Source organism: Brienomyrus brachyistius, chromosome 5 (genome assembly GCF_023856365.1).
Source record: "Brienomyrus brachyistius isolate T26 chromosome 5, BBRACH_0.4, whole genome shotgun sequence".
Taxonomy (NCBI): domain Eukaryota; kingdom Metazoa; phylum Chordata; class Actinopteri; order Osteoglossiformes; family Mormyridae; genus Brienomyrus; species Brienomyrus brachyistius.
In genome coordinates this window covers 17,272,575-17,295,968 of record NC_064537.1, presented here as the reverse complement: position 1 = coordinate 17,295,968, position 23,394 = coordinate 17,272,575, and the positions used below count along the sequence as shown (strand labels likewise).

At 40.9% G+C, this 23,394-nt stretch overlaps 1 protein-coding gene across 6 annotated transcripts; it reads left to right on the top strand.

The window, feature by feature from the left end:
• The first annotated feature begins 5,810 nt into the window (after nucleotides 1–5,810).
• map3k14a (mitogen-activated protein kinase kinase kinase 14a) lies at nucleotides 5,811–23,393 on the top strand. Of its 6 annotated transcripts, none has more exons than XM_049014295.1 (18): nucleotides 5,811–6,110; nucleotides 10,209–10,469; nucleotides 13,382–13,655; nucleotides 13,894–13,969; nucleotides 14,058–14,274; nucleotides 15,000–15,041; nucleotides 15,333–15,692; nucleotides 15,778–15,912; nucleotides 16,009–16,138; nucleotides 16,452–16,580; nucleotides 17,502–17,606; nucleotides 17,774–17,937; nucleotides 19,955–20,105; nucleotides 20,247–20,618; nucleotides 21,125–21,231; nucleotides 21,731–21,872; nucleotides 22,078–22,178; nucleotides 22,290–23,393. In XM_049014295.1, the coding sequence occupies exons 3-18, from the start codon at nucleotides 13,406–13,408 to the stop codon at nucleotides 22,452–22,454; spliced, it is 2,646 nt and encodes an 881-aa protein (XP_048870252.1). In that variant the 5' UTR covers nucleotides 5,811–6,110; nucleotides 10,209–10,469; nucleotides 13,382–13,405; the 3' UTR covers nucleotides 22,455–23,393. The 6 variants fall into 6 exon arrangements, with proteins under 6 accessions (XP_048870252.1, XP_048870250.1, XP_048870248.1 ...); XM_049014293.1 differs by having other exon boundaries at nucleotides 13,379–13,655; XM_049014291.1 differs by lacking the exon at nucleotides 10,209–10,469.
• Nucleotide 23,394: the final 1 nt, after the last annotated feature.

Here is a 23,394-nt window from a genome sequence, read left to right as displayed (position 1 = left end):
TTGATACAAAAAAAATTGTTCCTGATATTAACCGTCTAAAAGAAGCAGGGTTTGATCTGACCGGGAGGTGGCGACAGGGATGGAAGAGAATTCGCGACTTCTTAACAGATGATGCTCTTGGCAAGCATAAGAGGACACATTACATTAAAGGGGCCTCTGTTAACATGCTGCACCTGGTCTTTACAAGACAGTGCATCTTTTAGTTGTCCTTGCAGCACTATATAGCAATTTCCTATCCTCAGAAAGATAGTGTAAGGTTGCAGTGTGGACCATCTAAGGTGTGATGAGTGTCCTCATGCAGGAGCCATTCAAGAAGATACATTCACCAACAGGTTTTCTGTCACCCTATTTTTTTTTGCAATAAGAATAGCTTAACGATTAACGCTGATTTGCTGCTCTCCGGGCATTTGAGGAGGCCAGTGGAAATATCAATACTACAGCTTTGTAGGCCTCTATACAACTCATCGTTTGACAGAGACCTTCCTAACAAACAGAATGAAAACACGAACTGTCATCACTTTCGTCTTCATCCGTCTACGTCAAATTTTTGCTTATGGTTTACTGTAAATACTTGCACAAATTTTTCAGATGATATGTCAACTATTAACGCAATGCTCAAAACAGTTGGGATGATCTGAAAGAGCTCATAGTTCTTGTGTGCAAAGAATTGGTGTGAAAAGTGTGACAGCAGCCCTGACAATATGAAAAATAATGTGTCAGTACAAGATGCATGTTGTCATATCAGTGGTTCATATTGAACCTATAATACATACATACACACACTGCTGGCATAAAAGAAATACATTGTTACTAAGATTCACACATTTCTTTGAATACTCAAAGCCAACAAAATGAAATTAACAACAATAAAAATGCAGATTTGTGAAAATATATTTTAGAATTTATTCAAACAAGGAAATCGGGCCAAAAACAAATAGCAACTCTACGCAACACCAACAAGCGGAAGGACTTCAAACTATAAACGCCCAGCACCAATTATAAGAAAACAAGCTTGATGTGATCTGCTAAGGTCATGCACAAAAGTATTCAGGAAATGACTTAGATCTTTGTCTGGCCACTTGTGTTCATCAGCGTAACATACTGTCTTCTCCCTGCACAATAGTAAACATCAGCTACTGCCTTATACGCAACACTGGAGATCCATCACTCACTGGTGAGGCAAGGTTGTGGTCATGAACATCTTAAAGCCCCAATTTGGAGGAAAAATCTTGATTCGAATGTCAATGGAATGTAAAATAGGGGGAAAGACAATAACTGACAGCTGTTGGTAATTGTTAAATGGTTTGTGTGATTGCAGGAAAAGCCTTGCTATGTCAAACAATATCATAAATTGCCTGTCTCCTTATATATATACGAATTTGATCTGACCATGAATATATAGGAGGTACATTTATGGGCCATTTGTAATATGTTGCTTCACACTTTTCTCCTATGACGATATGGGGAATGTCCACTGTCTCTCTATAGACATTAGCATGTCTGATCCAGTGCCTTCCCTTAGTTTGAAACTACCCTTGAAGATGAATGTGTACTTCTATAGAGTAACATTTGCATCAGGGTCATGTATTGTCATGTATTCTTTTTTTTTGTCAAAAGTACTATCTCTCCTTATAAATAAACAATCATCACAATGTACAGATAGTGAATCTCCTTCACAATGTAGAGGTACAAAATTTCCTTCACTATGTACAGAACCCTCTCAAAATCCATATAAATAATACTACAGCTCCTTCAAAAACTCTGCTTTCCTCTCAGAAGAGCAGTTTCGTTTCACATTTATTATGAGCCTCCGCATGTCGTGATTGATGGTCTGCGTCAGTTTTATAATAATAATAGATACTTTATTGATCCCTATGGGGGAATTCTCTTTACGCCTCCCCCAGCCTGCTCTCTGTAGGTGAGAATAAGCTGGCTGCGAAGGGCAGCCACATATAGCAGCATCCAGGAAGCTCCAGGTTAAGGACTTTGCTCAAGGACCCGCCCACATGGCGATGCTGCGTTCGAACAGGTGACCTACTGATTACGTGCACAAAAGCTGAGCCCACTATTTATCATTTGATGCATGTATAGACATTGTGTAATCCAGTGTTTCTCAGCCCGAAAGGAGCAAAAATGTGGACTCTCTGGCGGTCCCTGAGGACCCGGGTTGAGAAACACTGGTGTGATCTAACTGCCTTGTAGGTGATCACAATGCTCAACGCTGTAACTGCTCACCTTTCGGGAGGAGGGGCCCTCTGTCATCAGAGAAAAGTATTCTGTTGTCATATACATATATAAGTAGACTTTTGCTATAAGGTGCACAGCATATAGCATTTTCTAGTTGTTGTATTATTACCAATCTGTAATATTATTTATTTGTACCAATCTGTGGTTGATTGCACCATCCATAAAATTAGCTGCAAGTTAACTTGCATAGCTAACACTTTCGTTCACACTCTGCTACTCACACAGCCATAATCACATTAATGATAGGAGACAATGATATCATTGTACACAATTGTGTCACAGCCCATAAATCCGATACTCTGAGATATATTGCTTAAAAGTAAGCTTTTCAGGGAGTATTTGATGTGAAAACTGTCCATGTGCATTTGTGTTGACAAAGTAGGGTGTGATTGGACCAGGTGATGGAGATACAGTAGGGAATGCTTTTGACGGTCTCTGGCCAGCATGGTGGACTTGCTCTTAATGATGTGACACATCATTTGCTTATATCTGATGCAGTTTATGACTATTTCCCCATCTTCAGAAAGAGTTTTGGCTTCACTGCCCAGTACATGTGCTTCGGTGGCCTATCTTATGGATTGACACTGTACATAAATTAATCTCACCATATCAATTGCATTTTATCAAAGGTTTCAAGGAATTTTACTAACAAAAGAGAACACAGTAGAAAAAGCACAAAATAAAAAGACCACAAAGGGTCAAAAGCGAACAGGGAAAACAAGAACTGACTATGAGAATCTAATGAACAGACGACTAGGGAAACTCCAACAAACACTGAAACTAAGAAACATTAATCGCACACTAGGAATTCAACACTCAGAAGATATGGGAACACGTGGAACATAATAAAACAAGGCACAAGCTTCACAAAGAGAAGACAGAACCAATAAACACTAGGAAGAATAGTGAACAATAATTAAACAAAACAGGTAAAGCTACAGTAATTTCTGGTCAGTCCTGAACCCGTGACCAAAGGGTTTTAACTTTTGGGCCACATGCTTAACCCACTGTGCCATGTAGCAGTCTGCAGCACAAGAATAACACACTAGGGCCAAAGACAACGAGACCACAAAGGGGGGGTCCAGCGATGGCTGCTGGCCACACAGGGCAGAGACACAAGGACAGGGTCGGACGCACGCTGACCCTGACAAGCTACATTTCTTACACATTCTGTTACCCCGAGCTAAACCCTTTCCCTTAAAACACTGCAATTTTTGTAAAGCATCTTTACAGAAATAAATCACTCCAGCACAATAAATGTGCAAAGAAAGGGATTTATTTTTTCCCAGCAAACCAACAGAGTTAGGATATTTCTATTAGCTGTTCCAAAACCAGTGGTGAATTATAAGCCTTAAAAATGTGACTTTTTCTCTTTTTTTTCACTGCGGTGTGAATGGCAGACTGCAGTTCCTACGATAGGAGGGACTTACTGTTTTGATGCACAGTTGGTTTGATGCACAAAATGATTACTTGATTATAGATGCATTGTTTGATTTGCTGAGGATGGCATGGTGGTGTAGTGGTTAGTGCTGTCACCTTACACCTCTAAAAGCCGAGTTCAAGTCTCCACCAGAATTCCATATGTATGGAGTTAGCATGTTCTCTCTGTGTTGGCCTGAGGTTTTCTCCAGATACTCCAGTTTCCCCCCTGCAGTCTAAAAACATGCTGAGGCTAATTGGAGTTACCACATTGCCTATGAAAGTGTGAGAGAATGGAGTATGAAGGTGCCCCATCCTGGGTTGTTCCTCGCCTTGTACCCATACACTCCAGATGACTCTGAGTAGGATAATCAGTTTCAGAAAATGGATGATGTTTAATTTGCTGGTGGAGTTTCTAAAGATGCATTTAGTGGTTTGAGGAGTAAGTTTGCCAATTAGGGGCATAGTTCTTTATTGTTATTTGTTAAGTAGCCATCACCCTAATGCAGGGGTTGGCAATCTGAACTGCAAAGGGCCTGTGTATATGCAGGATTTTGGGTAACCTTTAGGCCAGCTGTTCAAACCCAGGTGTGAAGACTCTTCAGTCAATCAGTCCTCTGATCAGTAATCTAATTAGGGAAAATCCAGACGCGCAACAACCCTTTCTGGATAAGATTGCCTACCCCTGCTCTAATGTATTGCATTTACAGTAAATTGCCACTAGATGGAGGCCAAAGCAACATAAAAAGCAGATCACGCGCCATGCATTCCTTGTGGGACGTGAAACAAAATTTTAATTTACAGCTATTTCATTTAATTTCTATTTTAAAGACAGCCGTAAAGAAATTCTGTTTTGCCTTGCAAAACAGCCTAGCTTAATGCAACCTTTTCAAAGTCAGACAGGTGAATAAATTATATTGAATTGTGCAGCCCAGTGTATACATTTGGTTGATCGCATGTCTGAGCTAGAGACAGAACTTCTTCCTCTCCTTAAGCATTGTGTTTGGCAAAGACACCATATTTATGTGACAAACAAAAATATATTTGTTTATACATTACAAGAGGAACCTAAACATATCAGTCATACTACAGAATTTCCACAAGTTAGCATTACAGGTTACTGGCATGTTACGAGGAGGAGGGGATGATCCACGTTGCGCCTCAATTAAGACAGCACCATAGGCAAAACATAACATAATGACACAAGCAGGAATAGACAAAGGTATAAAAGCAGGAGCCATACAAAATACACCAATACATAACAGGAATTAACAAAAAATGAAAGACAAATAACAAACATGGTGAAGTTGAGCAGCCTCAAACCCACAACAAAGGTGAGCCTAGATAACAGCCACCCACTTAGGTCATTAAGCCGTGTGACAGCCAGAGGAATACCGAAGACACACTAGGAGCTAAGGATGGCATGATGGCCAGCAACACCTGCTGGTCAAACAGGGAACAGACATACCAAAGGGGGCAAGACAGGGACCGATCCTGACAGTTATTTCACCACCAGAAAATGTGAAAGGATGCTATAATAATGTACAAAAAGTTTTATCGCAAAATATTGCAGAATAAAGTTTTCAGCTAGAAATATTGGAAGAAGTCAAAAAAATGGCAAGAGTAAAAAAAAAAAAACTGCACACATTTTCATCAAAATGTGAAACATGCTGAGACTAATTGGAGTTACCAAATTATCCATAGGTGTGCTTGTGTGAGTGAATGATGTGTGCCCTGTAATGGGTTGGTGCCCCATCCTGGGTTGTTCCCTCCCTTGCACACATACCATTCCAGGGTAGACTCCAGACCCCAAAACAACCCTGAGTAGGATAAGTGGTTGCAGAAAATGGGTGGATAATTATGGCCCTGCATATAGGACAAAATGCATAGGCCTGTATGATGAATTATTATACTTATTAACAAGCTGAAAATATATTAAGATTGCTGTGAAAATTCAGTAAATTTCCAAGCAAAAAAAAGACAAAGAAATACAGGAAACCATAACTGTGAATTAATTCAAAATTCAGGAGAGGCCTACGTACATTACTTTAAAGGAATCATAATTTTTCAACGCCAAAAATAGACACAATAAGGTGTCCTTTACCTACAGAACAGAACAAACAGATGTCCTCAGTTGCCCTAACCCCGTCTACCATCCGGTCTAAACACACTCAACGTCAGGGCTATAAGGCAAATTCGTAAAGTAGGCAGAGTTCGGAATGTAGTTATCTGTATGAGCTATGAAAATATTATACAGTGCGTTGTAGCGAACAACATGCAACATGTTTAAGATTCATTGCCGGCTGTTAATATTACATGTTACTTTCGATTTTTCTTGAATCAGTTGGCAAACGAGATATTTCAACACTGCGGGGCTTCATAAATTGTTAGTGAGAGATTTCCCAGTTCCACGGGAGTCACGTCTTATGCAGAATATCATCACAGTAAGTAAACTTTTTGCTTTACGTCCAGAGTCCTGTAATGGCTGCAATGGGAATAACAACTGATTACGGCGAAATTGTGAAAATTAAGAATTAGTGATTACGTAAAATGGCGGAGGAAAAAAAAACAACGTGCCGCTTCAGTTTAAGACGTCTTATAAAATTAATCAAAATTGATGCTATTTACGAAAGTTTGATTAAGATATGGATTCATATTTTATCTTAGAAATTTCATTATTTTCTTGCACATTCTTTAAATTGTGTTACTAAATCGTCAGACATCGACGTTATATATGATTGCGACCAGTACGTTAAAGTTTTCTCCCAGTATGTACTACACTCTTCAGAGGCGGATGTGATGCACCCACGGACATTTACGTATATACAAGAAAACACTTAAAATTCACAGCACCAGTAATACATCGGCAATTTACGTTTGTAAACTGAATGTAAAGTATACGACGGGTGACAAAGTGTGTTTGTGTGTGTGTGTACGTGTGTGTTGCGTGGGGGGGCGATATGTGTTATAGGTGTCTCAGTGTTACAGGTAGTGGCCAACCCAATACAAATCCACCACGCGATCATTCATTTGGCCCGGCGATCATTCTTTTACCTTTTGCCTTCAATTCCCTGTCACCAGTCATTTTGGCCATGTGTTGTGCTTGACTTCCCTTGATGAGGGAAGGCAGACATGCTCCCTTAACATAGATTTAAAGTATGCTTGACATTCGAGTGGGTGGAAAACGTACAGTATTAGATGTGCACCACAGCGCGGTAGCCAGCCTTGTTTGTGATTCTCTCCGGTAAATAATAGGCTATAAAAAATTTATGTTTATCTTTTATATGTCTGTAAATTCATATATCTGTACACACATAATACACACACACACAGGAGGATTTAATAAAGTTCATAGATGAAAATATGGATGCATTACGTATAAACAGTCAGCCATGTTCAGAAACGTTAAGATTATATTAAAATCAGCTTACCAAAACAAAAAGTTTCCTTTATTTTGCAGAAAGAGAATTCTTTCCAGGCACCTCTGGCTTTGGACACTTTTTACAAAATAATTAATATGAGATACAGATCCATGACTCAATCTTATTGATAATAATAACCATAATAATAACTAATAACCATTAAGAATGGTTGCATTAGACATTGATTTGAAAGATCTGTCCCAAGCAACATTTCTTCGATATTTATGTGAAGTATCCTTTTAGGTAGTAGTACAGTAGACAGAATTATTAATTATTATGCAAGAAATGACTTAAGACATCCACACATTTTGTATCATTCTTAGACTTTGCTTACAATGGTTAGAATCTACAAGTGTTCTGTTCCATTTAGCATAGTTCACAATTGTAAAAAAAATGTATCATTCTTTTTTACACTTAATTTTGATATTTTATCCTTAGTGGGGTTTGTTTCTTTGGGAAAAGTTACTTGTAGTTTTGAAACTGTTTTAATACAAAACAGATGTAATACTTGCTCTAGTGAAATCGTGTAATCTTGGTACCATCCTTTTCACATGACATTTTTATTATTATTATTATTATTATTAATAATGCAAAAATGTATCTACATATCTGCTTAACCTGAATGAAACTGCTGTAAGGCCGGCCGTGCATACAATAGGAAAACTTTGGCGTTCAATGTTCTTTTTTTTTCTTTGTTTCATTAATGTCCCACAGAGGAGAACAAAAAATCTGAATATGTACACGTTGGCAATAGTAGAAGTGCTCTTAAGAACGCTTCTTTATGCGGGTTTTTCTGGACTATCTTGTCATCACTGGGTTTAGTTTTGAAGAAATTGTGCCTAATACCTAGTCTTTCTAGTAAAATGTTTTTATTCTGCATTTAGTTATCAAAAGGTGTATTCAATTAAGTGTTTTGGAATAGCATATTTATACTGTATGTACACTTGCAAAAATAATATTCTGTCACTGCAATTATTTTGCAATATACAACAATTAAAAAAAAAAGATTGATTCTTGGATCTAGTGAGGTATTAATACATTAATGAACTTAAAACCCTGGCTAAGGTTTGTAATGCAAGTGCTCTTAGATCCAAATATGGAGCTAGTGGCTTTAATGAATGGTTATGTGGGCTAGCAGGCATGAATCAAAATCCAAGAATCGTCGGTTAAAATACAAGCAGAGAGACGAGGTGCTTACTGAATCCATGCCGTCCTAGATGTTAGTGCAGGTAAATGATGGCTTTAAAAGTAACCATTGCTGTATGACTTCCCTCACACAGAGCCACAGAGGAATAGTGATCCTTTGGGGGGGGGGGGGGGTGTAGGGGGGGCATGCAAATAGTAAAACAACAGCATCTTCAACCATGCAGGAAGTATGCAGATTCTTCATTTTTCTCCATGCCTCACTGATGAGACATGTGTAAGTGGTACATGCATTTATGCTTCTGATGTAGAATTTACTGACTAAACTCTCGTAGTACCATATGAATCAAGTAGGGTACACATTCACCACTGCATGAAGCATAGTTCTGGGCAATATGACCAGAAATTTGTATTACGGTATTTTATAGGATTGTGGCATATCACGATATTTTTTTCAAGTTCACTCTCACCACAATCACATCAATAAAGAAATACAAATGTTTAAAAAAAAGGGTGGTTTTATTAACAATTTTATATTCAGCTCAATTAATAGTGACATATTCTATTGACTATAACCTATATTTTGTTCCACAGAGACACGTTTTATTGATATTACCGTATATATATTTTGATATATATGTTTAACAATGTTTGCTTAACCTGCATGATTTTAGTAATTATTACCGTGATAAATCGATTGTGTTAGAGATTCTGCCTTACTGATATACATTTAACTGCACAACTAATTATATTACATGTAATCCAAATTTTCAGGCACAGATTAAAGCAAGAACTGTAAATACTATATAGCTCAACACGTATATATGGAGAATTGTTGTGTTATGTTAGTATAACAGTTATAGTTAGTATAACACACAGTTAACAGGGGTCTCCTCTTAGTACACTCAGCACAGCGATGCATGATGCTTTTAGCATTTAATAATATTATATAATTTGCTGAATTTGAAGCATAACAGCCGTGTCAGCTATGCTATGGTATGGAAGTATATGAAAACTTCATAAAATACAGGAAATTATAACCAGTATACCGGACAAACTGGTGTAACGCTCACCACGAATGGAGCATAATATCATGGAAAGAGGAAGCGCACAGGCTAAGTTTTACTTCTTCAACTCATTGGAAGGTCCATGTCAGTCTCCTTGTATCTTTTGCGTAGGTTTCGACCTTTTCTGTCTTGTGGTCCTTTGTAAGGATTTGTAACACAGAACTCTCCCAGAAAGCAGCCAGCAACAACGATCCGTATCATAAAGATACTTTCATAATAATTAAATTGGAAATCATTTGTTCCTACTGACATCGCATTCAGGCTGTATCCTCTTCACCTATGTTCCCCGGAATGGGCTCAGTATGCTCCAGTAACCCTGGCCAGGATAAGCAGCTGGAAAATGGATGGATCATTTGTTCCTCAGGCTGGCATGGTGTGTAGTACTGTAGTCTCACATTCCCAGGGTCCCTGTTCAGTCTGTGGACAGTTTGCATGTTTTATTTTGGGTGCTCCAGTTTCATCCTGCAGCCCAGAAACATGCAGTTCGGCTGAATTAGTGTAAACAGTCCATAAGGTGCAAAGGATTGCCAGCCAGTCTGAGCTTTAAGGTGATCAGCTACTGGATAGGTGCTATGGAATACAGATGCATATGAAAGGCCTGCAGTGCCCTTATAAAACAAATAAATAAAACGGATTTATACAGGTAACTCGACAAAGAGGAAAGGACAAAGATCTTATGTTCATTTTAGAACCTTTTTTGGAATATTTAAAGGGCTGTTCCGACAGGAAATGTTAAACCGATACAGAGCTTTCGCCTCATTGGCCTTGATTTCCTTTCAACGCCGCTTGAAGTCGGACAGGTGGTTACCTCTCTGTCATGCACGTGCACGTCAGAGAGACAGCCGAGCGAGCGAGAGTGAGAGAGGGAAGGAGGGTTAGGGTTAGTAAAGCCTATCGCACTGCTTTGCAGCGAGGTGGGGGGAGGCCAGGGAACCCAAGCAGCCCTTCCCGTAACTCATACAGTACACTGGACCAATCAGAAGGCGACAGGAACCAAGCGCTCACTTGACTGTGAGCCAACAGGAGCCTCTGCAGCAGAGCGTAGCAGGGCAGGCGTGGAGAACGACAGCATGAGGGAAGACAGCTGTGGTCTGTAGCTGCACTTTCAACTGGGGAAAAAGAGACACGAGAAGAGTATTCAGAGAAGAAGAAGCTGCTGAAGTTTGCTGTGGTATGTCCTGCTGAGTGTTGCACGGCACAGCCTGCTTGTTAGCATGACAGACCTGTTCTCTGAGTTTATTAAAGTTGCAGATTGGATCGTTTTTGTGAAGGGTTGTTAGCACTATGTAGCAGGAAGTAACAAAAAAAAAAAATAAATGTCACATCAGGCAAAGCCTTGTATGGGTGAACTGTTGGTACTGGAGGAATTTTGTAGGAAAGCAGGGTCCTGTGTTAGAGGGAAAATGGGTTTGGCGAATGTAACCCTAGTGACCATTTAGTTGGTGCTGATTTCTTTTTTGTTCAGATGGGGTAAGGACACTTCAGAACTACTTAAATACTAATGACATACAGAGTTAGAATGTTGTTGGGGAAAAATGACATGGACCATAGTAAAAAAAAAAGACCACTTAAAAGTTTAACATAGCTATGTATTTTAATACCACTCTATTCTGATGCCATTTTCAGCCATTTTATGTTCTTCACAGATGCAAGTAGCTGTTTTGCCAGTTTCAGCAGCGCATCGGCGCTTGATGAAAGGGCCTGGTTTTATTTCGGGCATTATAGCGCTGGGGGTCGCACGGTCGCCGGCGCTCAGCTGACGGCCCGCAGAATGGCGGTCGCGGACTTGCGGTTTAGCGAGCTGCTTGCAGAAGACAGCTTTTTTATGAAGGACGTTTGTAAACAACAATGTGTTTTTTGTTGTTTATTAGTTAGAATGCGTGTGGATGAAGATCATTCAGAGCCAAAGTGCCTAGATGGCGCGGCAGACCCGCAAAGCGCTAATTTCTGAAGTTGCTTCGCACGCACAGCCGATCGGTCCCCGCTCATCTAAGGAAACGTAACCCATGCAGGATCTAGTCATCGCCTCTCCTTTATAAGTGAGACTGTGCTTTAAAGGATCTCCGTCTGGAGTCGGTGCCAAGGCCACGTCGTATTGGATCGAAATCGAACCTGTTTTTTTAGTTTAATAATTGAAAGAATCGCGAATTAAATTACTTGTCAACCTTCCTGCAGGCAGATTGCGATTTACTGATCAAACTTTTGACAGCCGATCTCCGGAAAACCGTTTTCACCAATGCTTTTTTCGTCTCCTTATTTCTAAACAGTGTTTAACTTAGAGATCAAACTTAATCTCTTGAAAACAAATTGTTACCGAAGTTTAAAAAACATTACAAAGTCATTTCATACACCTCATGACTCACATTTAAACTGAATACTTTTCTACAGTGTTGCATAGTGTTCCAAAACATCATGGGAAAATATTGAAAAGATATGAATTAAAAAGTGAAGAAAATCACTTTGTCAGTCACCCTCTCACATCTCTGTAATATATTAGATGTTGATGGTGGGCGTCCAGAGAAAGCTCATAACAGCTGAGCCCAGCTGAGGATTTTGCTTTCTGGTTGCCAGAACCCCAGCCAGCTATTTATACACTTCAGCGTCAGTGATAGATTTACTCAGACTATTAGCATTAAATGCCAGTACTGCTGAACATTCTTAGTTAAGGGTGCGAATTTCTGGTAATGTCTAACTCAAATGTATGTCTCATATGTTTCATTTAATGTTTGGTTTGCCTTAACAAACTTGGATTATTACCATTGAAGAAAGAATGTTTGTGTTGTGTTGTGGTACCAATGCTAGACCGTGGAAAAGGAACCTGATAATTTTTAATTAAAAATGGTGGGAACAGTTGTTAGGCACGAGTGACACACAACAGTAAGGGGCCAGCTGTTAGTGAAGCACATTTCACGGTGTGGTCAAAAGCTATCCAAGTGGTATTTAGTGAAAGTGAGCAGCAGATGCACTGATGCAACCCATAGCAATGCTGCAACAGGACCAGAGCTCAGGGAGGATGAGAGGTCAGGCAGTTGGCTCAGCCTTGTCCATCATTTAGTTAAACAGGCCAGGACTTGCCATAGTCTGTCCAGGCTATAAGAAACATTGTGCTGGAAGAGGATGTAAAGCTTTAAGCATGCAAAGGAAAAAAGTGACTGATACAAGGAAAGAGGCAGCTTTACACAGTCTGTAAAATAGTTAACACACATATACTGGAAATGACAATACAAAAGTCATGTCTGATTTTTATAGCTAGATAAATATCATCCAAGGGCTTTGTGCATAATCATAAAAAATCCCAAGTGATACTGAATTGATACTGAAAGTGATACTGAATTGATTTTAGATACATGTGAACTGATGGTGATGGGGATCCTGACAGACCTGTAAGAATAAAGCACAAGCAAGTTGTCTTATGCCAAAATGTTGAATGCAGTGAGGAGAATCCCCAGCTACTTAGCCCACAAAAAATACAAAAAAGTGGGGGGGGCTGGGGGTGCATCGAAACAAGAGAAATTGAAGGGTTGATGTCATTTGAGCGGCTCAGTTCTATCTTGGGTCAGGTCAAGTAACTAATTGGCAGGAAATAAAACTCTTTTAACACATCCACATCAACCGCCCACGGGGCTTCAGGGTCTGTTAAATTTATTTAGAGTAGCTTTTCTCGACATTAAACTTTGATACACTTTGGTATGTCCCCATAGTTGCCTCATTATCAGATACTTTCTTGACAAAGGAGTAATTGTTATCATGTCATCCTGGCTCTTTGAAGATAAAATCTTGAATGTCCTCCCACACTTTATGAATTATTGCCCCTGCTCAAGATTAGGTATCAAGAAGGTGGGGAAACAAGCTTATTGTTTTGCCAGACAGTGTTTGCCATTGACATAGTTTACTGGCAGGTGCTTTTATTCTTGCTACCATGTCTGATTAGGCTCTGATAACAAGTAAAAATAGATAATGTCCAGTGTTCAACGGGCATCAACTATGTATGTTATGTCTCATGTCTCTTGGCAAGCTCAACAGCATGGAGGCTGTTCCAAGAGTGATATTTCCTTGATTGATCACATACCTCTTTTTCAGCAGTGTGGGGCAGTTGAAAGAGAAAGTATGGCTGGGCCCAGGATGTTCAATTCCACCACTCCCTTCAAGGAGCTGAAAGGGGGTCCAGCTGTGGAGTTTCCTTTCCAGGGGAAGAAGATGTGCTCTGAGATAAAGGAGTTCGGAGAGGATTTACTGTTCGCTGAGATCCACCACTCGCTGAAGGTGCTGCTGACACGGGGTACTGCCAAGCAAGTGGGGGAGGAGGAGCTGGGGGCGAAGGAGCTCTCCTGCATCTCCATCATCGCCCAGCCTGAGAGTAAGATGGACAGCATGAACTGCTCCAGGGGAAGGCTATGGGAAGATTCAAAAGTAGGGTAAAGTGTACAGAACTGAGGTTCATGCATGTTATAACTTTGTTAACCAGTTCAAAGACGCAGCTCAAAGTGAAAATGGTGTCGGTAATCCAGTGAGTAGGACAAGATACCTGAATGATGTGCAAGCCCTACTGGTGTGATGTATCAGTCATACTCATACATTGTTCAATTGCATTCCAGGTGAAGGGCCTCTGGAGTTCAGCCCCACAAGCACGGAACACACTTACATTAGATCACACTTGATTAACAAGGACAGGTGAGGACCTTCAACTTTTCTCTTATCTTGCAAGGAAAGCTTCTGTCCTTTCTGGACGGTCCATGGTCATGCATGCGGCTCTCTGCAGGCCCTTTAAAGAACATGGCCTGGAAGGTGACCACTTGGCTCACTTTGCCACCCAAATGGAGAACCATGTGGGACCCCTGGCTGCCCAGCCCCAACGCTCCCCGAGCAAACGGAGGAAGAGGCAGCGTCGGAAAAGGCGGAGGGAACATGTGGAGGAGTGTGAACAGGGGACATTGTCAGGAGTGCCCGAGCAGGAGAGCAGCGGCTCTATTAGCCAGGTACAGAGTCCCGCAAGTCCAGCCTCTTCACACAGGATGTCCGTCTTGTGTGCACGTCTTATATAACCTTGCATGTAAAAATGGATATTCTCATATCTTCTTGGCCCGTACATGACAGAAACTCATATGATACAAATAAATCAGCACTAAGTAAATGGCAAGCACTCTCCAATACAAATGATTTTTGCGAAGCACTTGTGGTTCATGTATCTTCAACGTGGAAGATCAGCAGATGCATGTTTTCGTGCCTTTGAAATTCACTTGAAAATTGTGGTTCGGCTTTATTTGTCACGAAAGCTTGTGTTCCGTTTTTTGTCATGAGTAATGAACATGGTAGTCATTCTTGAGTACAACAGTGGAATGCAGTTAGCATGCTGCCTGTACAGTGAAATGAATAAGTCATTGTTCTTTGGTGAAAGGATAAGTAATGATGTCGAAACACTGGAGTCCTAACCCAAAACATTAGCTCCTCCATTAAGGAAGTGAAACCACTGACTTAGAAAATCGTTTGACCACCATACACAGCCTCCCCTTTTTGTTGAAACAGCGTAAAAGTTCTGATATGTATACTTATATTGTATTCTTAAAGGGCATTTCTGGTGAATTAAGTGAAACGAAAAATGTTTCCCATTCACACTGTGTCATCCAGATTGGTGATGTGTTAAACACAGATTGTATTTTAAAATGAAAACTGTTGAGTGTCTGACTTAAGTCTCCATTAACAGCATCCCCCATATACACCAGAATGCTCCACAAGTCCAGACCAGGTGGGTATCCCCAAATGATGGTGATAATGTATATTTAACGTATGCTGCACTTTTTACATCTGCCATAATTATGTGAAGATAAGCTGTTACCCTGCTTATAAAAAGAAAGACTCCAATCTCAGTTATAAATCAGACATCTAAAGCCTGATAGGAATGGATCTTGTGATTAAAAAGGTCTAATTGCCTCCTTCAAAGCGCAACCTTAATAGTATCCAGACTTTGGTCTCAAATTAAGTCATATTTGCTCTAGTGTCTCCATGCTGACGCTACCTTTTCTCCATGCCCATCCAGGAAGATTTCCTCATCAGCTGCTATGACCATGGAAGATTCCAGAGGTCAGCTGTGCAAGAGACGGAGGGACCTGGACTGGAGTTAATCCAGCGTGCCTGTCCTGCGTTACCTGCTGGTTTTCTGCCACATGACATCCACCCGTGGGATGCTATGAGCATACAGGACAGCTGGGCAAACTCTTTGGTCAGCAGCCTGGGTGAGTATGATATAGCACTGAAGGCCCTGCAGAACACTGTGAGCCAGGAGGACCGCTGCTTCTTGGGTCCATTCTTCAAGGCTTTGGAGAGAGAAACTGCAGAGGAATCCCTCGATGCATGCAACGCAGATATAAACGAGGGCTTCTTATTCCACCCTGAGGAGGTGAGGGTGGTAAAAATTAAGGATATTTTATTTCCCCCCCCTGCCTGCAGTTTAGTAAATCACCCATCCATTTTTTTTCTGCCAGCAACTCAAGCCGAAGAATTATGAGTTCAGGGAAGGACGAGACTTCTCCCTGATTAACCACATCCAGAGTGGCTCGTATGGGGATGTTTATAGTGTACAGGACAACAGTACCGGATTCAAGTGTGCCGCCAAGAAGGTGATGCCTGTTTGAAGCACGTACCTCAAATCTTTTCAGACGCTTTTGTTTCAGACACTGGGCATTGACCCACCTTTCGCTTTTCTCATATTCCAGATACCATTGAGCAACTTCAAAAGTGAGGAGGTGGGCTCGTGGAGTGTCCTGAAATCTCCCCGTGTAGTGGAGCTATTTGGGGCAGTGAGGGAGGGCCCAAACGTTATCCTCTTCATGGATCTCAAGCCAAGTGAGTCACCAGAGTTTATTCCCAGAGTACTCCGAGAACCAGTCTTCTGTCAAGAAGGTTGATCTCACTTATTTGATATTGTAACTGTGCCTCGTTGTTCAAAGTCAACAATATCTCATGGTTCTTAAGACAATGTATTTGATGCTCACTCACTGAATTTATTGAATGAAGTGACTGTTCATCCATCAAATGCAATGAACACTCTTTCTGGTTCAATATTAAGTTATTGAATCTGCTTCTGAGCTCAGGTCTGAAAGGCCACCATCTAGAGAAGTAATGATGTCTGTCCCCTAACTATCTGCCTCCTCTTCAGGTTCTCTAGGGCAGCTGCTAAGGGAGAGAGGCCGACTACCTGAGGATCTTGCCCTTCATTACCACTCTCAGGTCCTGGAGGCCCTCCAGCACATTCACAAGCAGCAGGTCCTGCACCTGGATGTTAAAGGTGAGTCAAATGAGAAAGAAGATATCCTGATAGGACATAGTTGTAGCCTTATGTGAGCAGTAATTCCCACACATATTCACAAAAGAAAACCCATCTTCTAGCTGTACAACTGAGGAAATTCACAGACCCTCATATAAATCACTATAATGTTCACACATGGGCGACATGCACTATTTTCTGATTGGTTTCACTTCTTTGTTTATATTCCAGCCTTACGATGTTTGTTGTTGTATTTTGGTGATGTTACCATTTTTTTTTTCAAATTCACAAGAGCAGCCCTGGTTTGTTTTCCATCGCTGCTCGGTGCAGAGAGCAGAAATGCAGAAGTGGGGGGAGGGGGAATTTCCCATCACATGACCAGTGACTCATAGTTAAAAAAAATATATAAATAAAAAGATAACACATTTCCTTCTCAAGACTTGGCCTCTGTTCCATCTGTACAACTGCACCTCCCAACCAACAGCCATCTGAAAAAGTAATTAAAAGCAAGTTTATTTATCATTTAACTCTTTAGTTGCATACTTGACTGGATACTTCCTAGTCAGTTCCAAGTTTTAACGTTTCACTTTTATCTATTGAGCACAATGCTTCTAATGGAGTTCCTTGAACAAATATAACAGAAACATGGCTCCTGCTGGGAGCCGAGTTGGGTCTCAGTTTAAAAGTGAAGGTCCTTCACTATAGCCTATATGTTGATATCACTAATTTCACCTGAAGTGTTAGGGCTGTGGTTACATTGTTGCCTCACACTTCCAGGTTCAAGTCATACTTTTGCTTTAGGCATATGGCGTGTGCTTCGTATGAGTGTGTGCTTGTATGTGATGGACTGGCTTCCAGGTTGCTCCACTGTCTGGAGCCCTGTTTTTTGGTGTGTTCATCCTCAGTGCCTTGTGCCCATACCTCCTGTATGTCTGTCTGCAGCTGACAATGTGCTTCTCTCGGAGGATGGGAAGGACATCTTTCTTTGTGATTTTGGGCACTCGGAAAGGCTGGGGCCCAACGGAGAGAGCAATAAAGCTAACCACGGTAAGATCAAGTGCTCAAGGGAACTGTAATTCGCAAGAATCCATTGTAATACAGGCCAATAGCCACATTGTGCTCAGGCAGATTTGTCCCTAGTCACAGTGGGTCATTATATATGCGTCCATCGGGCGGTGGGATTGGATGACGTTCATGATGTGCCGGGGTTACAGGACAGAGCTTCCGGGGCACAGAGACACACATGGCGCCTGAGGTGGTGAAAGGAGAACCTCGCTGTGCCAAGGCGGATGTGTGGAGCAGCTGCTGCATGCTGCTCCACATGGTCAATGGCTGCCATCCCTGGACCCGCTTCTACTCCCACCCACTGTGCCTGAAGGTGAGAACCCCGCGATCTACACACTGCCTCAGTTAAACTGTGTAGCCTTTGCCAGCATTCTGATCATCAGTTAAGTATTTTTTTATTGACGTAGGATTTTTTTTTTTTTTACTTTAGTAATATTTGTATTTTTTGTAGTATTATATATACTATAATATTTGTAATGGCTTCGTTCTAGTATTAGTTTTTAAAAGTTTCATTGATTAATATCATTTGGGAGATTCCTTCTACATGTGTAAATGTCTTGCGTGCTTGAACCTTGGTAGCTGATTTCGGATGCATGGAAAAGTTGAATTTCGTTTTCTACTCAAGATTTTAATAATGATAGGAGAAAATAGCTCCAGTGAAGTGTGTTTCCTGAATGTAGCCCAGACGGTCATCGATTGACAAGGCAAAAGTTTGTGGGAAAAATTGTGAAATGGATGGTGCAAATCCATTATTGTTTTGCTGGTTGAACACAAGATGTCTCAAGAATTTAGATAGGAAATATCTGTTATAGTTGGAGCCTTTTTTCTTATTTATGTATTATTTTTTTGCGTGTACAGTAACTCCTTCACATTTATGAGGAATCTGGGCAGAAGATTCCCATGAAAATTCATAATTCATAATTTCGTAATACTTCAGCACCCCTCACCTTAACCTATAACGGTCTGCTAGCCTGAACAATAAAATGAAACAGTTTATTTATTGCCAGTTTCTAAATAAACAGTACTGTACAGTACAATTGCATGTCAGATTGATTTGCCATTTCCTTTATAGATGTTTTATATAAATTTTCCATCCATCCATTTTCCAAACCGCTTATCCTACTGGGTTGCGGGGGGTCCAGAGCCTATCCCGGGAGCAATGGGCACGAGGCAGGGAACAACCCAGGATGGGGGGCCAGCCCATCGCAGGGCACACTCACACACCATTCACACACACATGCACACCTATGGACAATTTAGCAACTCTAATTAGCCTCAGCATGTTTTTGGACTGTGGGGGGAAACCGGAGTACCCAGAGGAAACCCCACGACGACATGGGGAGAACATGCAAACTCTACACACATGTGACCCAGGCGGAGACTCGAACCCAGGTCCCAGAGGTGTGAGGCAACAGTGCTAAACACTGCACCACCATGCCACCCCTATATAAATTCTAAACCCTGTAAATGATGCCCCTGTATATACAAAATAACTACAGTACTGTACACACTGGGAGCACCACGTTTTGGACCCATTATTAAAAATTCAAAACTAAATGCATTGAAAAGTTTGAAGCTTACTGTGAGAAACACGAAAATCCACCAGAACGACAGCTAACATGAGGGTGAGGCTGGTTGCTGAGACATGATGTTTTATGCATCATCTGCCAGTTTCAGCAAACTCCATAAATATTCCTGTGTAACTATAATAACCAAATCTGAAAAAGTTTGCAAATGTGAAAGGGTTACTGTACTTCACACCTTGAGTCATTTCACTTAGGGGTCTGTGGAGACTTCGTTTAAATCAATTCAAATCAGTTCAACAATTGCTCAGTTGTGACTTTAGTCAACCATCAGTTCATTCTAATTCGCAGTTCATCAGGAGCAGGAGAACGTTGACTGTAATTTTTATGCTCCATGTCAGACCTACAGGTTAAATGTCAACATGAGAATAAGACTTTTCCTCAGAGATTTACTCATGAAAATGCTGTGCATAAAATGTTTACTGCTAGTGGTCAGTCCTAAACATTTTTTGCTGCTCTGCCTTTTATTACAATTAGATTATGAGATACTGTTTTGTTAGTAATATCTTTGTGAATGTGAATGATCTGCTCTCAAGCTGATTATATATTTCCATTAGATACAATTGGATGAATACAATTGTGTTGGGTGCCATTGGGTTGGGTGCCATTAGATACATTGGTTTTCTGTGTCTATATCAGTGACAATTAAGATTCCTTTTTATTAAAATTCATTAGACATTAAGATCATGTAATAACAATATCATGCCATGTACAATGTGTTTCATTTAGGTCTTTTGTGTTTTATAGATAGCAAATGAGCCCCCCCCTCTAAGGGAGATTCCAGCCAACTGTAAGCCATACACCATCGATGTATTCAAAGCTGGATTACAGAAAGAGCCAATGAAAAGGGCATCAGCTGTGGAGCTTTTGGAGAAAGTCACCAAAGCCTTGAGAAAATGTGAGACCTCGTTTGATAAATGAAAAGATCGACTAATAAAACTCATAGTGTGCATGTCTTTGATAAAATGATGGTTCTCTCTTCCAGCAGTTAAGTAATTAAATTGCATTTGGCTCTGCTTGTGTGATTGTGTCTTTGAAGTGGGTGGACTCAAAAGCCCCATCACAGGAGCCTACCAAGAGCCAGCAAGTGTAGAGCATGGGTCATCCAGAAGCTCCAGGTCAATGTCTCCTCTCAGACCGGCGTTCTCCCTGGAGACAAGTTCAGAGCAAATCAAAGAGTGGGTGAGTCCCTGGAGGGAGACTGCCCAGAAGGAGGAAGAAGAGTCTGAGGAGGAAGACGAAGAGGAGTTGGAATCTGAGGAAGATGATAACAGAGAGTGGGAGTCCTCAGATTGCATTTCTCTGGAGGGCAGCCTCCGCCTCCCAGCATGTGACTCTGGACCCTGGCGATGGGAGCAGGTGGACAGCACCCATACAGTGTCAGAGCAGGAACTGCAGAAGCTAAGCCGAGGTGAGACTGTGCAGTCCTGGGCCTCCAGTAGACTGTTTAAAACAGCCATAAATTAAGTGCTATGACTTCTTAAAGAACGGACCTTTTCATAGCATCAAGGATTCATGGGAACCTGAGAGCCGAGCAACAGAAGATGAGATGACTGCTTCTCTCTTCAATGATATTTTAAAGTTACTTCTAAAATAGCCCAAACATTAAACTTCCAATGTAAACTGGAATAAATGTCATATTGCATCATAGCTTGATAAGTTTGTTTAGAAAACAATCAGTGTGATTTATTGTAGGTGTGTAGGAAATCGTGTGGTCATTTTTTGAGTGAAATTCTGATTTGAAGTGAACTAGTCTGGATTAACAGTGTAACACTAGTCACTGTCTTAGTGCCTGAAACAAGCAGTCCTCACTGCTAAAAAAGGGATGACTCCCAACAACATATTCCTGGAAACGTCAAGATAGTTATATAGTTAAGTGCTTTCTGTCCCTGACTGTTTACCACGCTCTCCTTCCAGACTTGGTCCTGGGAAGCCTGTCTCAGCCACACCCCCCAGAACTACAGGAGCAGTTGCTGTCTTGCTTGGGCAGCGACTGTATCTCTAACAGGGACCCTGGAGAGAAGGTGCTGAAGCAGAAGCCACTGAATGCATCTAACGTTCCCAAGACGACCATATTATGCTGTTACAATATATTGTATTTTAGTTACTTCCTACAACACAAAGAACATCCCATAATATGCAGCGAAAGCAGACTGAATTGGTCGGTATAGAGGATTTCTCTGGTCTTCATTAAGAGACCTGCCCGCAGGGCAATACTTGTCAGCCAGTATAATAATAAGCATGATGGGTTGATGATTTGTCAATGATTTGGTTTGGTCTGGTGAGGCAGGTTGCTTTGATATATATAGTTTCCCTGCTGGTGACATCGTGGGCTGAGCAGACATTTATGTGGTTCCCTCCAGTCCATGTCTTTTTGACTGCCTGTTGCATCTGGCACTTTTTTCAGTAACTCGTCTGACAGGCGTGGGAAATAAATTCATACCTTTTCTACTAATAGATCCTTCAAAATAGCTAACAAGAAAGAAAAAAGGTCGAAGTTTTCCCTCTGTCCTCTGTGTGCAGGATTCAGGCTGGTGGTCGGTCAGCATGGGAGATGATCTCAGTTCTGGTGTCTACTCATCCTACAGTAGTCAAACTGAAGGACAGAGCTTCAATGTTGGCTGGCTGGGCTCCTCACCTCAGCCATCCGCACGTTGCTTTGAAGGTGAGCTGGCTTCATCATAAGAACAGAAGGTCATAAAATGGCTTGTTGACCCATAGCTAATTCTCCCAAGAATTTTTAGTCTGTCAACTAAAAACAATATGCGCTTGACTCAATTTTGCACCAAAATGAATAGGCAGGAACCTACATAAATTACAATTAATGGTATATCATCCTTATGACTAATCTTCATGAATTCTTTGTCCAGGAGTGGATGTATGTATAGAGAACTTCAATGGGCAGTTTCTTTGGATCCGGGAGAGCCCGAAGGTGACCGTGGGACACGTCGCCACAGGAATAAGTGAACAAGTACGACAACCAATCTGTTTGTGTATGACCTACATCTACTGCAAAAAGGATGAAAGTAGAATTTTTACTTAAAAATCTGTCCCCAACCTGTCCTGAATTTATCTCTTGCAGATCTCAGAGAGGTCTTTCAGCTTGGTGACACTGGATGGCCGGTTAGTGCCCCATGACCAGGTTCTGCCTAAAACGGGCTTACAGATGCGCTGTGTCCATGCGCCCAGAAGCAGCACTGCCTGGACCTGGAGGGTCTGTGAGGGAATGCTGGATACACGAGAGTAAACCCACCATCCAGTCACACTCTCCCATTTACGTCTACAGTACACCTCTGCCTTCATCATGAGCCACTGTTTAACCTTTAACCATGGATTCTTATCACCGCTTTCTGCTTTCAGTGAAATAAAATGTAGCACCCTAATTTGTCAACTACAAAGAGCATTTTGAAAATTGCTTTTTATAAGAAAATAGGAAAAACTGAGCACTGTCATCTTGAAGAAGCAGACTTTGGAAAACAAAGATGAGCTCTGAATTTAATTGTTTTGACCTTTGCACTTTTGCCACTATGGACACAAAAACCAGCCACTGTGTTATAACTCTGTGTCCCGTTCCAGTACTTTCGGAATTTTTCACACAGCTTGGAAGATTCATGTAAATGTTCTGCTTTTTGGAATGACTGTGGCCCTTTTTTACAATGGTATTTGCGCCATTAATATCTTCTAGTTTTCCAGGCACGCAGGCATTATGTGTGACTCAGTTTATCGTATTAGATCTGAAGGTATTAAACCACTTGGGGTCATAAGACCTTTCTGTTACCCAAATAACCAATTAACTTAGAGAATTCTGAACATGTGCTTTATACCTCAAGCAAGATCATAATATATAAATGAGTGCACACCACGTCCAAATAAGTCAAACTTAGTTTGACAAATCTATTTTTAAAAGTTTATTTAAACGTTTCGCATTCTTAGGTTTATGCACTGTCTGTGAGTTGCCAAGTAGAATGTTTTAATTAATTTCACATTGTTAATGGTATATGAAAGTAGCATATTTCCTACCATTAAACTGAACGATTCATTTTAGTTTTTTTAATGTCAGGGAAATACTTATAATTTGTGCAATATATCCATTTTCTCTTGAATGGCTGATCAATGATGTCATATTGAGATGCTGGAAACAGTGTTACCAATGTTAAATATGACAAATAAACAGTTTGTTCCTTAAG